The sequence below is a fragment of the Gymnodraco acuticeps genome, unplaced genomic scaffold (assembly GCF_902827175.1).
Source record: "Gymnodraco acuticeps unplaced genomic scaffold, fGymAcu1.1, whole genome shotgun sequence".
Classification (NCBI taxonomy): domain Eukaryota; kingdom Metazoa; phylum Chordata; class Actinopteri; order Perciformes; family Bathydraconidae; genus Gymnodraco; species Gymnodraco acuticeps.
The window spans coordinates 220,143-235,366 of NW_022990233.1; the positions used below are offsets into that span (position 1 = coordinate 220,143).

The following is a 15,224-nucleotide window of genomic DNA, read 5'->3' on the forward strand; positions in this document are numbered from 1 at the left end:
TCATTTTCCCATTTTGAAAGTGTAATTATTATTTTACATTTAGATTTTTTGTAACATGGGTCCGGTAATTCAAACAGTGTTTCTGCTCATAATGCAAATTAACAAAAACATTTATGAATGGGCTAAAATCAAGACTGACTTTTACCAGAGCTTTTTTTAAATTAAAGGTGGGGTAGGTACGTTTGAGAAACCGGCTCGAGATACACTTTTTGTTATATTCCATGGAATGCTCTTAACATCCCGATAGCAATGAATATCTGAAGTGCTTTGACAACAAATCCATAAAAACACATCATCTGTGGAAGCCGTGGCGCTGTAAAAAGCACGACCAATCATCTGAGCCGGCCCGGCTAAAGTAACTGGATGGCCTACCTGCCTGTCAGCCTTCCATCTGTGCACAAACTTATCTCGTGCCCTCATTGGTCATGTGCGCGTTCGTGTGTGTTGGAGGAGGGGCTCTGTAAGGAAGTGGCAGATTTGTTCCGGCTGTGTATTTTCAAATTCTAACGCACTCGAGCTGGTTTCTCCAAAATTACCTACCCCACCTTTAAGTCCTAATTGATAAGTCAACCGACAAATAATACACTATTTTAATAACTTATGAATTGTCAGAATAAGTCAAGCAAATATACCAAAGAAAATCAATTCAAGATGTCACTGCATGTCACACACACACACACACACACACACACACACACACACACACACACTGGGATACAGAGAGGAGCAGGAGAACAAAGGCTTTGTTTCACAGGAGCCATGATGTAGATCATGAGAATGAGTCAGATGGAGGGTCAGTGGAAATAGTTTGGAGAGGTTGGTTTCATTTAGTCTCTGTTCAGGTTGAAAGCTCAATGATAAGTGAAATGCACCCCATACCGAAAACAAAAAGTGAGGTAGCTGGTGATTCAAACTGAGAGGAGACACTCGGAGAGAGAGAGAGAGAGAGAGAGAGAGAGAGAGAGTGATGCACACAGAATGGAGAGCACGAGAGTGAGGTAGAGCCAGAGTTTGCTGCCAGAGACCCGGTGAGAGAGCGCCATAAATGGAGAGCGTTTTCCATCCAACTGGGATGTGCTGGATCGCTGCAGAATAATGTTGGCTCAAAACAGCCAAATACATTTCACAGAGATGAAGCACTACTCCTGAGAAGCTCAAACTGCGGAGCACTTCCAGTGTTTACTTTAATCAAAGTTGCTCGTTCAATTTAATAAAAGTGTCGGCTTGCTGCTTTTCAGAATATTACCTTCTCTCTGTTGAGTGTCAGTTTATAATGAATGGAAGATTTATGTTCTACGCTTGTGTACAAGAGCTTCACGTTGAGTTTTGTTTTGAGGTAGAATCAGAATCAAGTTTATCGTCAGGTACGTTCACACATACAAGGAATTTGCTTTGGTGTACGACGTTGCAGACCTAAACAACGCAAGAACATAAGCTGTAAGAGAAGGTAAAACATATAACGCAGACACCGCAAATAGATAGTTACATATACAAAGGAAACTACAAAACGACTTGGAGAATCATCTGGAATAACTGTATTGTTTCCGTTTTATCCGCAGATACCAAGCCAGTATTCTTCCGCACCAGCAACAGCACCCAAGCCTCCAGCTCCCCCCCCCACCGCCCCGAAACCATCCCTCTCCTTCCTCCCGCCCCTTGAGATGGGAGACCGCCCGCCTCCTGCTCCCTGGGCCGAAGAACTCAAAGCCAGAACGAACCGACACGCCAATAATCACAACTCTGGACCCAACTCCTCTCAGCCGCTCTCTAAAGCCCCCGCTGTGGCCCCCAAAGCTGCTTTCGGAGGGAGAACGGCCACTTCCTCAACCTCCCTGGCGCAGAAACTGAACCAGAACCTGAACCAGAACGCGGTTCCAGTCGCACCGAAGCCTTCCCCTGCCTCCAGCTCCTTCCCGCCGCCTCCCGCAGCCCCCCCCGCCGCTCCTGCTCCACCCAAAACCACGGCCCCCGCCCCGGCCTTCAACCACATCAAGAGTTCTCCCTTCGCTGGTCAGATGACTGCAAACCAGAACCCCCCCGCTGCGCCTGCTCCTCCTCCACCTCAGCCCAAGATGATGGCGTCTCCCTCCTCCTCCTTTAACCAACCAATGAAATCTCCTCCTCCTCCTCCTCAGCCCAAGATGATGGCGTCTCCCTCCTCCTCCTTTAACCAACCAATGAAATCTCCTCCTCCTCCTCAGCCCAAGATGATGGCGTCTCCCTCCTCCTCCTTTAACCAACCAATGAAATCTCCTCCTCCTCCTCAGCCCAAGATGATGGCGTCCCCCTCCTCCTCCTCCTCCTCCTTTAACCAACCAATGAAATCTCCTCCTGCAGCAACAGTATGTTATGTTTTTATTTCTCACTAGTATCATTGTCCATGTTTTAGCGTATTTTTTCTGTTTTGCTATTATTTTACATTTTTGATATCCTATTTTAAATTGTTTTATTTTAAACTATTTTAATTTCTTGTCAGCTTTAATTCAAGGGAATTTCATTAGGATAACTATATTTATTTTAATATTGTTGTTGTTATGTTTTTCTGTAAAGGCTGCTTGAAAGATGCTATAGAGTGGCGAAGTCACACCCATCTACTTCCGACCCGTGGGACCTTATTTCGGAAAAATTATGTATTGAAGTCGATGAAGAGAGAAAAGATATCTTTCGATCCCGTTTGAATTGTGCCACGAATTACACATATGATGTTTGTCAATCTTAAAAAATAATTTCCATGTCAAAAAAGTTAGTTTTTCGTAAAACTGTTGAAATATAAGACTATGAAAAATACAGCAACTAGAAAGACTACAAATCCCAGCGTAAGTGATATCATAATTGTTTTCCTCCACTAAATATAAGAGATAGATAAGATAACTTTAACAAGATGCCTGTGTGCTTAGTACCAGGTTGTTATCATACCAGCAATGGGTCTTGCTCGTTCTTTCGCTTCCCGTCTGATGAAAGGACCAGGAGTGGCTGGATCAAGTTAGCTACCTAGCTAGTAGCTAGCACGTTAGTTAGCATTACAGCCTTAGCCTTGTCATTTTTATTAGCCTTAACATGAAGTGACATTAAGTAACCCACAATGTTAAACAGTAAGAGTAGTAGTCATATTTCATGAACCCTTTTGAAGAGTACTGTCACACCAGTGTGATCATTCTATAATACACCGTTTAAGCCCGGATGCCCCCGGGGGAGACATTCTAATGCTAATGCTACATTAGCATCGGCGATCTTTTCTACTTTTGTGCTATCTGCACAAATGATTAACATTGAACATTAAAAAGTTCAGGGAGAATCGAAGGCAGGCAGGCAGGCAGCTTTGCATGACATTCTTCTGGACGTGTTTCATTGTGGTGATAGTGAGGGTAGTCAATCCCTTGTTTGGCAAGACAGTAGTGACGGCCATCTTGGTGACGTGTGTTGTTGTGCGAGACCAGAGATGTAGTTCATTGAGCGGTTTCACAAAAAAAAAGTCTTACTTCACAGTTTTAAGGCAAAAAGAAAATGGTTAACTTGAAAAATTATCTATTAAATTGACAAACATCATGTTTGTAATTCGTGGCACAATTCAAACGGGATCGAAAGATAACTTTTCTCTCCCCATTGATTTAAATACATAATTTTTCCGAAATAAGGTCCCACCATGGAGGTCCACCGTTCGCCTCTCTTACAAATAAAGTTTATTATTATTATTTCACTAAAGAAACACTCATTGCTTTGCATGTACAGTAAAAAGGCACAAATAATTTAGCTTCTAGTCATCACATGAGAATTATTCATCTCTGGACCTGCACTAACCGTGTTTCTAGAGGTAAACTGCTCAATCGTGAATAACAAAATGCTATTTAAGGTATGTTGAATGAAGCTATGTGAATAATGTATGCTTTAATGGTGTGTGTGTGTGTGTGTGTGTGTGTGTAGCCCTCACCCTCCGGCCCAGTGGCTATCCCAGGTGGAGGCGTCCCTCTGAATATGAGGGAGGTGGAGGAGCTGGAGAGGATGACCAAGGACTTCATCAGAGACATGGACACAAACGCACCCGTCATCACCTCCCCACCGACAGGTACACACACACACACGACACAAAGACAGACGGTGGATGTGATATTTATGATTAAAAAAAATAACATTATCATGTCATTTCTAAATAGATTTGTTTGCAATATGAGAAAGCTATGTAATACCCAAGACTGGAAATATAAAAAAGTACTGTTACTACTTTTCAAACAGAGGTCAAAAGTGCTTTCACACAGAAACAGAATACGAATACACACATTATAAAACACACGAAGTAAAACAAACAGTAAATAAGAGAATGGAAATGTTCCGATTTTTTTCTGGCTGAACGCAAAATATTTATAGATAATAAAATGTATTCACAGGCTTTTATATATCTCTGCAGTGGTTTTCAGTTCACTGCATGACCTTAAAGGGACAGTCCACCCCGAAACCAAACGTACATTTTAATGCAAGTTGCAGAGAGTTGAAGATATCTGCCTTCGATCCAATATAGAGGAACTAGATGGCACTCGTCTTGTGAAGCTTAAAGCAGCAAAAATAAATTAAAAACTCAAATTGAAATGTCTCTATCCAGAGGTAATTCACAGATCTTGCTCTCAGTAGTTTGATGGAGGAACTATTTACTTCCTACTTAACTATATCTGCCAACTCTCTCCTTGTGCAGGAGGAAGTGCGAACGAGATTGGTGGGTGTAGTTTGGTGTAATGAAAAATAGATCCTACATGAAGCTGCTCACAACAAGAGTCCGTACAACTAAACAAATCCATTAAATCGTCTTTTTTTAATGTGGAAATAATAACAATTACTGGTATTTATTTTAGCGCTTTTCCAAGTGCTCGAAGCGCATTACATTACATATATAATAAGCATTAAGGAAGGACACTGTAGTTATTAACACAAGCAGAGGAGAGTAGAAAGATGGATGTATTTGTGAATAATCTTGTTTGTATATCTTATTTATTCAAACTTCTCTCTCTGTGCCTCTCTCCTCCCTGTTCAGAGATGTGTGGGAAGTGTGGCGAGGCTCTGTCCCGCACCCAGCCGGCCGTCAGAGCCATGGAGAAACTCTTCCACTCCGACTGCTTCTGCTGCCTGAGCTGCCAGCGCCCCCTGCAGGGCCTGCAGTTCTATGACCGCGACGGGGCCCCCCAGTGTGATGACTGCTACACGGTGAGGGGCCAATGCACACTGCAGGATCACAGCAAAAGACACGTACTTTTTCAAATTCAAACGTTTTAAAGGTCACCTATTATGCAAAATCCACTTTTTCATGTCTCTTCTACATCAAACATGTGTCCCCCTCTCTCATGTCTCTTCTACTCAAATGTGCCCTCTTCTTCATGTACTCTTCTACATTCAACATGTGTCCCTCTTCTTCATGTCTCTTACATCAACATGTGTCCCCTCTCTTCATGTCTCTTCTACATCAACATGTGTCCCCTCTTTCCATGTCTCTTCTACATCAACATGTGTCCCCTCTTCTTCATGTCTCTTCTACATCAACATGTGTCCCTCTTCTTCATGTCTCTTCTACATCAACATGTGTCCCCTCTTCTTCATGTCTCTTCTACATCAACATGTGTCCCCTCTTCTTCATGTCTCTTCTACATCAACATGTGTCCCCTCTTCTTCATGTCTCTTCTTCATCAACATGTGTCCCCTCTTCTTCATGTCTCTTCTACATCAACATGTGTCCCCTCTTCTTCATGTCTCTTCTACATCAACATGTGTCCCCTCTTCTTCATGTCTCTTCTACATCAACATGTGTCCCCTCTTCTTCATGTCTCTTCTACATCAACATCACATGGTGTCCTCTTCTTCTATGTCTCTTCTACATCAACATGTGTCCCCCTCTTCTATGTCTCTTCTACATCAACATGTGTCCCCTCTTCTTCATGTCTCTTCTACATCAACATGTGTCCCTCTTTCTTCATGTCTCTTCTACATCAACATGTGTCCCCTCTTCTTCATGTCTTTCTACATCAACATGTGTCCCCTCTTCTTCATGTCTCTTCTACATCACATGTGTTCCCCTCTCTTCATGTCTCTTCTACATCAACATGTGTCCCCTCTTCTCATGTCTCTTCTACATCAACATGTGTCCCCTCTTCTTCATGTCTCTTCTACATCAACATGTGTCCCCTCTTCTTCATGTCTCTTCTACATCAACATGTGTCTCCTCTTCTTCATGTCTCTTCTACATCAACATGTGTCCCCTCTTCTTCATGTCTCTTCTACAGATCAACATGTGTCCCTCGTCTTTCATGTCTCTTCTACATCAACATGTGTCCCCTCTTCTTCATGTCTCGTCTACATCAACATGTGTCCCCTCTTCTTCATGTCTCTTCTACATCAAACATGTGTCCCTCTCTTCTTCATGTCTCTTCTAGCAATCAACATGTGTCCCCTCTTCTTCATGTCTCTTCTAGCACATCAACATTGTGTCCCCTCTTCTCCATGTCTCTTCTACATCAACAGTGTCCCTCTTCTTCATGTCTCTTCTACATCAACATGTGTCCCCTCTTCTCATGTCTCTTCTACATCAACATGGTGTCCCCTCTTCTTCATGTCTCTTCTACATCAACATGTGTCGTCTCTTCTTCATGTCTCTTCTACATCAACATGTGTCCCCTCTTCTTCATGTCTCTTCTACATCAACATGTGTCGTCTCTTCTTCATGTCTCTTCTACATCAACATGTGTCCCCTCTTCTTCATGTCCTCTCTTCTACATCAACATGTGTCCCCCTTCTTCATGTCTCTTCTACATCAACATGTGTCCCCTCTTCTTCATGTCTCTTCTACATCAACATGTGTCCCCTAGTCTTCATGTCTCTCTATCATCAACATGTGTCCCCTCTTCTTCATGTCTCTTCTACATCAAACATGTGTCCCCTCTTCTTCATGTCTCATTCTACATCAACATGTGTCCCCTCTTCTTCATGTCTCTTCTACATCAACATGTGTCCCCTCTTCTTCATGTCTCTTCTACATCAACATGTGTCCACGTCTTCTCTGGCCTTCTACATCAACATGTGTCGTCCCTCTTCTTCATGTCTCTTCTACATCAACATGTGTTCCCCTCTTCTCATGTCTCTTCTACATCAACATGTGTCCCTCTTCTTCATGGTCTCTTCTACATCAACATGTGTCCCCTCTTCTTCATGTCTCTTCTACATCAAACATGTGTCCCCTCTTCTTCATGTCTTCTTCTACATCAACATGTGTCCCTCTCTCTTCATGTCTCTTCTACATCAACATATGTCTCTTCTTCATGTCTCTTCTACATCAACATGTGTCCCCTCTTCTTCATGTCTCTTCTACATCAACATGTGTCCCCTCTTCTTCATGTCTCTTCTACATCAACATGTGTCCCCTCTTCTTCATGTCTCTCTACATCAACATGTGTCCCCTCTTCTTCATGTCTCTTCTACATCAACATGTGTCCCCTCTTCTTCATGTCTCTTCTCATCAACATGTGTCCCCTCTTCTTCATGTCTCTTCTACATCAACATGTGTCCCCTCTTCTTCATGTCTCTTCTACATCAACATGTGTCCCCTCTTCTTCATTGTCTCTTCTACATCAACATGTGTCCCCTCTTCTTCATGTCTCTTCTCATCAACATGTATCCCCTCTTCTTCATGTCTCTTCTACATCAACATGTGTCCCCTCCTCTTCATGTCTCTTCTACATCAACATGTGTCCCCTCTTCTTCATGTCTCTCTACATCAACATGTGTCCCCTCTTCTTCATGTCTCTTCTACATCAACATGTGTCCCCTCTTGTTCATGTCCTTCTTCTACATCAACATGTGTCCCCTCTTCTTCATGTCTCTTCTACATCAACATGTGTCCCCTATTCTCCATGTCTCTTCTACAATCAACATGTGTCCCTCTTCTTCATGTCTCTTCTACTCAACATGTGTCCCCTCTTCTTCATGGTCTCTTCTACATTCAACAGTGTCCCTCTTCTCCATGTCTCTGTCTACAATCAACAGTGTGTCCCCTCTTCTTCTTCTTCATCAACATGTATCCCCTCTTCTTCATGTCTCTTCTACATCAACATGTGTCCCCTCTTCTTCATGTCTCTTCTACATCAACATGTGTCCCCTCTTCTTCATGTCTCTTCTACATCAACATGTGTCCCCTCTTCTTCATGTCTCTTCTACATCAAACATGTGTCCCCTCTTCTTCATGTCTCTTCTACATCAAATTGTGTCCCCTCTTCTTCACGTCTCTTCTACATCAACACGTGTCCCCTCTTCTTCATGTCTCTTCTACATCAACATGTGTCCCCCTCTTCTTCATGTCTCTTCTACATCAACATGTGTCCCCTCTTCTTCCATGTCTCTTCTACATCAACATGTGTCCCCTCTTCTTCAGTGTCTCTTCTACATCAACATGTGTCCCCTCTTCTCCATGTCTCTTCTACATCAACATGTGTCCCCTCTTCTTCATGTCTCTTCTTCATCAACATGTGTCCCCTCTGTGGAAAGAGACTCTGAAAGTTTCAGGAACAAAGATTCTCTCTCTTTTTGATCCATTTCTATAAAAACCTGTCTGAAAATGAGCTGATCAGATTTTGGCCACTTTATGATGTCATCATTTTTTGTCTTGTGTAACCATTAGCCAATCAGCAACCAAGGTAACCCCCCCCTTATCACCTGAGTCTCCTCCTAGAGCACCATTGTGGTCTTTTTAACCAAATATCTCTCAGAGGGGCGTGGGGAGGGGCTCCTTATTTTCATGTGAGACATGTTTTGTATATAACTGAGACCTGTAATATATTGATGAGAAACAGTATAATAGGGGACCTTTAAGTACAGTACTTGAGTAGATGTACCTGATTACATTCCACCATTGCTCTTTAATAACACAAATAACTAATAATACACAGTGTTGATTATTAATCATCCCCCCCCGCTGGTCCTCAGAGCTCTCTGGCGGTGTGTTCCCGCTGCGGGGAGAGGATCACAGACCGCGTGCTGAAGGCAGTGGGCCAGTGTTTCCACTCTCACTGTTTCCGCTGCAGCACCTGCTCCTGCTCTCTGGAGGGGGCGCCCTTCATCACCGACGACAACAACAACCCCTACTGCGTCCCGGATTACCACAGGTGGATACTGGCTGTTCACTCCTCTCTGACGAGGAAATATTACATCTCTATGCAATGTGTGTTGACAAGCAAACAATGTGGGACAAGACTTTGACAAAGAAGGTTTCTCAATTCTCTAATTCCCCTCCTCGACTCCCCTCCTCGTGTCTTAGTCCCGCCCACAGGAGATGCGAGTCGAGGAGGGGAACCGAGGAGAGAGGAGGCGAAGCAGCAGGCGTTTAGAGAAATGAGAACTCCTCTCCTCTGAGCGGTCATTTTAAAGATACGTCCATTAATGATGACAGGAGGCACAGAAGCCCTCTGTCTGATGGACAGAACTGTGTTCATGATGACTTGTATATTTACTTTTAATTCATTCACAGTGCAGAATAATGAGACAATAACAGGCTACAGATGTGGACATATACACACACACACACACACATATATTTATATAAATTAAATGCTTTGACAATAAATCCATAAAAAAATGCATCTGTGGAAGCCGTGACGCTGTAAAAAGCACGACCTAAAGTAACTGGATGGCCTACCTGCCTGTCAGCCTTCCATCTGGGCACAAACTCATCTCGTGCCCTCATTGGTCATGTGCGCGTCGTGTGTGTTGGAGGAGGGGCTCTGTGAGGAAGTCTGAAGGAAGGGGCAGATTTTTTTCGGCTGCGTACTTTCAAATTCTAGCGCACATGGAGCTGGTTTCTCCATTCTTACCTACCCTACCTTTTTAAAGCTTAAAGAAAAAAAAGACAAAATATTCAGAAAATAGTGTCCTGTGAAAATCAACAAATCCATAAAATTGAATTTCTTATCTTACATGGAAATTACTTGGTCAGGTTTATTATTATCATCAATCATTTGGGGATGTTATAAACACAAGCAGAGACACATAGGAAGGTGTGTGTATTTGTAAATAATTGTATTTATTAGTTATTATTTCTATATAATTTACTCTTTTCAAACATCTTTCTCTCTCGTGTGTTCTGGTTGGCAATGAACATCTGAAGTCCCAGCTTCTTGGAACAATACATCTTAACAGGATAAAGGAGAATGTATGAGAATGGGAGTTGCTCCCGATGGCCAAAGGTGTGTGAATGTTAGTTCCTAGAGTAAGGTTCACTGCTCTGTATGAATGGGTGAATGACATGTAGTATGTAAAGCGCTTTGAGGGGTCGTAAAGACTGGATAAAGCGCTACATAAGTACAGTCCATTTACCATTTTAATACTGTACATTGGAATAAAACACAGCTTATTGTAAGTGTGTATAGATGTATGGATTGTAAACAGATGTATGTGCTATAAACAAATTAAGGGGAAGTCTGTTGCTCTTGGTCCTGTATGATTGAAAGGTCAAATCTATTTTAGCAGTTTATACATTTCTATGACCCCATTTATCATACCTCTGAATACTGATAAGAGTTTATTGGAGGAAGGAGGCAGCAGCTCTTCTTCCTCATGTGAAAGTGTGCACAGCAGGCTAAACTGTGGCTATACAAATCAATCAATCAATGTTTATTTATATAGCCCAATATCACAAATGTTATATTTGTCTCAGTGGACAGTTTGTACAGAATATCCCTACGATACGACCCTCTCTGTCCTTGGCCCCTCACATCGGACAAGGAAAGAAATACCAATAAATCCGTCAGACAACTAGCTGACAGGCCCCACAGCATACTGCTTTCGGTGCTACTTGACTACGAGTGTGAAATGTGTGAGAATTATCTTAAGGCGATCAACTAACCCCCCCCCCCTCTTCTATTCCCGGCGTTTTCTCCCCTCAGTGTGTGAGCTGTAACGAGCCCATCGTGCCCTCCCCGGGCAGCGAGGAGACGGTCAGAGTGGTCGCTCTGGACAAGAACTTCCACCCTCAAAGTGTTACCCGTTGTGGAGGTGAGAACATTTAAACTCAAGGTGTTGTCAAAATAAACCTCACATAATGTTCAAGGTTCCAGGCTTTTATTGTCAGGTGTGCATAGCTACAGTGTAGTGAACATCTTAGGTCACAGGCTCCTCCTACAGTGCAACACAATAAACAGATAAATAGTGCAAGTAAATAAAATAGAATATAATAGGAAATAGTGCAGAATAGTATATATACAAGTAATTGGAATATTGATATGAGTTGCAAACAGATGAATGTTATGGATGTTCTTTCAACAGTGCAGGACTTATGGCCTGTATTATTCAATCTAATATTCCATTGCTCACATACTTACGTATATATAATATCCCGCTTTATATTTTGTTACGGTACATTTGTAATTCAACATGTATATTTTCAACTTTTTTTTAATGCTATTGTATTTCTATTGAGATGTTTACATGTTGAAATGTTTATTTCTAGTCTTTTAATTTTGTATCGTACAATACCATGTCTTTTATGCTGCTGCAAACGCAAAACAAATCGCAAATTGGTATCAATAAAGTACTTCTTATCTTATCTTAGTAAATAACCTGCTAATAAACACATCTGTGTGTCTGTCCTGCAGGATTGTGCCCGCCCTCTCTCCATAGAAGCCGATGAAAATGGCTGCTACCCATTGGATGGCAAGATCCTGTGTATGAAGTGCCACACCCAGCGAGCCAAGCAAGCTGCGCAGTGATTGGCTGAAGCGGCGTTACTCTCCGATTTAACTATGAACCAAAATCCAAAAGCACGGGATTCATCCAGCGGCCCTTTTGCCTTGGCAGCAGTCATTCAGTGTACATGTGGCAGGTGTGTGTGTGTGTGTGTGTGTGTGTGTGTGTATGTGCGTGGAGCAGTGTGTCTGCATGCAGATCCAGAGTAGTATTCCCCTCGTCTTTGTTCTCTTCAGTGCAGAAGTAATGTACTGCATTGATTTCCATCTTTTATCCCCCAACTCATCTAGCCCTCTTTGTGTACAACAACGTATTTTTTGTGCCAATTCCATGTTTACGCTAAACGTTTCCAGCATAACTTGCACAAGAACAGTCAAAAGAGCAGTCTGAAGAATATAAAGTTGCCTTCTCGCGCCTCGATATTGTAAGTAGCAACAAGAAATTGCCATTTTAAGCGGGCGGTCTCTGTCCCTGTGAGCATTGTAACGAAGATGCTTTTTTACCATAGGCTGAGAAGTACCACATTTGACCACTCTGCAGATTTCACCACTCCGATTGGCTGCTGGTTGAGAATATCTTTAACATGTTGGCAGTTTTTGTGCCTGCACGCATGGTTAATGATGCTTTCCCCTGCCTAGAGTGCTTCATGTCAGCCAATCTACTCCGACAGCATCTTAAAGACGTCTAGGGCTAATCATTAACTGCAAAAAACAAAAACGGGGATTGTTGCTCTTAGTTTGTGATGTGAATTTGATCATTTACAGGCATGCGTTTTCACTATGTCTCGTAGCTTTCTCTCCTTCAATCATACACACCGTAAAAGGGCAAGATCAGAACAAAAATGAGTCCCTTGAGTATTTTTACATGCATGCTTTTTGAATGCACAATTATGAACAAGCACAGATCCCATTCAACGGGTCTAATAAAAACAAAATGGTTATGAATGCCAGCTGCACGGCTGAAAACAGGACCTATCATGTGATCGTTGCACATTTCCACAGTGAAATAAAAAAGCCTTTGAGTGTCGCTTTGACTCTAAAGCCCCCGCACATGATACATTTTGTATTAGTGGTAACCATCTAGACATACTAGTAGCTTTTGATATGCATCTCTTGCTTTAAATATTATAATTTATGGATTCTTTTTTATTAAGTATTAAGGTTATGTGTACAAAACAACCTGTCCTTACAGTAGAATAATAGATTAGCATATGATGCAAATTAGTGACCAATTATGTTGTAGCTGGAAGTTAATAAAACACGTTACATGAGATTCAATGTCTGACTTTCATGTATGTTCTTAATCACCTTCTTGTGTTTGAGCCCAGTTTATTTTTGGTTTATTGTATTGTTAAAGTAAATACCACTATTATTTCCATTATTCATCTTTTTTTACTCTGTTCATGTCGGTATATTCTACTTTATTCCTATCTTACTGTACTGTATTTCGTTGATAAATGCTTACAATGATTCCATTCTGACCCTGGAGACCTGCCTTCTCTGCTGTTGTTTCTCTGAGTTGAGCCTACAGAAATTCATTCCACACAGAAAAACACAAAACATGGCAACAGTGATTGAGCGTTGCATGCTATCTGTGTCAGTGGTGGTGTTTCCTCCAGTGTTTCCTCTTCAGTCTGCACCGCCCGCTCCGCCTTCGTCATCACTCTGAGATTTGATAATGCTTTCATGGTTGCATTTATCTGGCGTTCTGTTATGTTTGTCATATTGTATTACATGCGGATGCCTTGTCTTTTCATATAACTTTTTTAAAAAGGAATTCCTGTTTGATATGTGTGTATGTGTTTAAAATCCTTATTTAGCCCCCCCCTCCCTTTGACTGTATCAAAAGATAAACAAATAAATAAATACAATGCTAAATACCAAATGTTTCTGTCTGATCTCTCAACTGTACAACCATGCTATTAATCAGGTGGTGGAATAAGTATTATAGTTTACTTAAATTAAAGTTGCAATACTACATTGTAAACATTACTATAGCCGCTCTCACACTAAGTACTTTGCCGTACTCAGACCCCATTTACACGGGAACGTTTACGCACCGTATGCGTTTTCAAAAAAGTCTTCCGTTTCGGCTCAATTAACGTGTCCGTTCCATACAGTCTATGGTCCGTTCACACGAGACCGCTGGAAACGCTGTAGTACATATGCCGGGCCTGTAAGTGGTGCTGCTGCCGCCTCAAAATACACCAAAAGCAGCGAAGAAGACCCTGGAGCATGGTTGCCCTTCTGTTTATTCTCCGCGGTGGACGGCGTGTGCTCCTGCTGTAAATCTCTCCGGTTCCAGTAGATGAAAAACACCCACCTCTCGGCCTCTTCCAAGGGACGAGGGAACCGTGCGGCAGAGTTTCTGTTAAAAATGTTTTCCGCCGGTCAACATGTCCGTTAAAGTTTAAATATTCCGGACAAAATTAGAAAAGTGCCGGTCAGAGTGGCGTCCCCTCTGACCGGCACTTTTCTAATTTTGTACTTCACGGTGGCGGTCCGGACTACGAAGTCCCCGGACTCCCAGCAGCTTCTACTGAAGCCTTCCGAGTAAATCGCCAGAACGCCGACACCTCCTCATCACTCCACCGCTCCCATGTTTTATTTTGCGTTGCCATAAATTAGTCTCTCTCCGTTGGTGCGCTGGGCTAATGCTAATCCCCAGGATAGTACCACCTCTCTAGTAGGCACTAAAAATGAGGGTAAAAGTTCTCTGAACTAACTAGTTCTCTTTTTGGTGTGAACGCAAAATTCCAGGCACTAACGGAACTAAACGGGAAAAGTACGGGGAAAAGTACTCCGGTTTGAAAGCCAGTGGCGGTTCTAGACCAATTTGACTGGGGGGGGGGCCACTGGGGGGCCAGTTATTTTCTGAGGGGGGCACAATAAATGCAGGACGAAAAAGAGAACTAGACAGTATGAAGTAATTGCGCATAAGAAAACAATGCAATACAGAAATTGGTATTTGTTTCAGTACACTTATTTATTTCAGATAGATCTTATAGTTATTACTGTTAGCTTCAGCTTAAGTTATAGTGCAATGTTTGCACTAACACCATATTTATATAAAAATAAAGGCAATGAACAGTTACGTCTCTACTTTACATAAGGGTGTCTGCACAATCTCACATTACAGAAACAAAATCCTGCGGTTTTTGGCAAACTGAGTACCAGAAAATATACATTTAAAAAAACACAAAAAACTTGTCATTGTTAGGGGGGCCACAGGGGGGTCAGAGGTCAGTGTTAGGGGGCACTGGCCCCCCTAGAACCACCCCTGTTGAAAGCGCCTTATGTTACATAAATATCTGCTTTCAAAAATTACAAAGGTTATTTCATCAAAATAAACGTAAAAGTGCTCATGACGCAGATTGATCAAATTCATAATGAATATTATATTACTGAATTATAGTTATTTAAGTGTTCATTTGCAGCTGTAAAGGTGTAGATATAAAATATATTAAATAATGATGGGAAGCTTAACCTTACAAATTGTTAGTTAATGTTATGGAAATC

At 42.0% G+C, this 15,224-nt stretch overlaps 1 protein-coding gene across 3 annotated transcripts in view; it reads left to right on the forward strand.

Annotated features, from left to right (window-relative positions):
* zyx (zyxin) overlaps nt 1-13,583 on the forward strand; it is a 28,323-nt gene extending 14,740 nt beyond the window's left edge. For all 3 annotated transcript variants that reach the window (XM_034218914.1, XM_034218915.1, XM_034218916.1), the window contains exons 5-9: nt 1,560-2,342; nt 3,922-4,063; nt 5,021-5,190; nt 8,953-9,134; nt 10,895-13,583. In XM_034218914.1, coding sequence (XP_034074805.1) covers nt 1,560-2,342; nt 3,922-4,063; nt 5,021-5,190; nt 8,953-9,134; nt 10,895-11,030 — 1,413 coding nt within the window. In that variant the 3' untranslated portion in view covers nt 11,031-13,583. The remainder of the gene's footprint in view (nt 1-1,559; nt 2,343-3,921; nt 4,064-5,020; nt 5,191-8,952; nt 9,135-10,894) is intronic.
* The last annotated feature ends 1,641 nt before the right edge of the window (nt 13,584-15,224 follow it).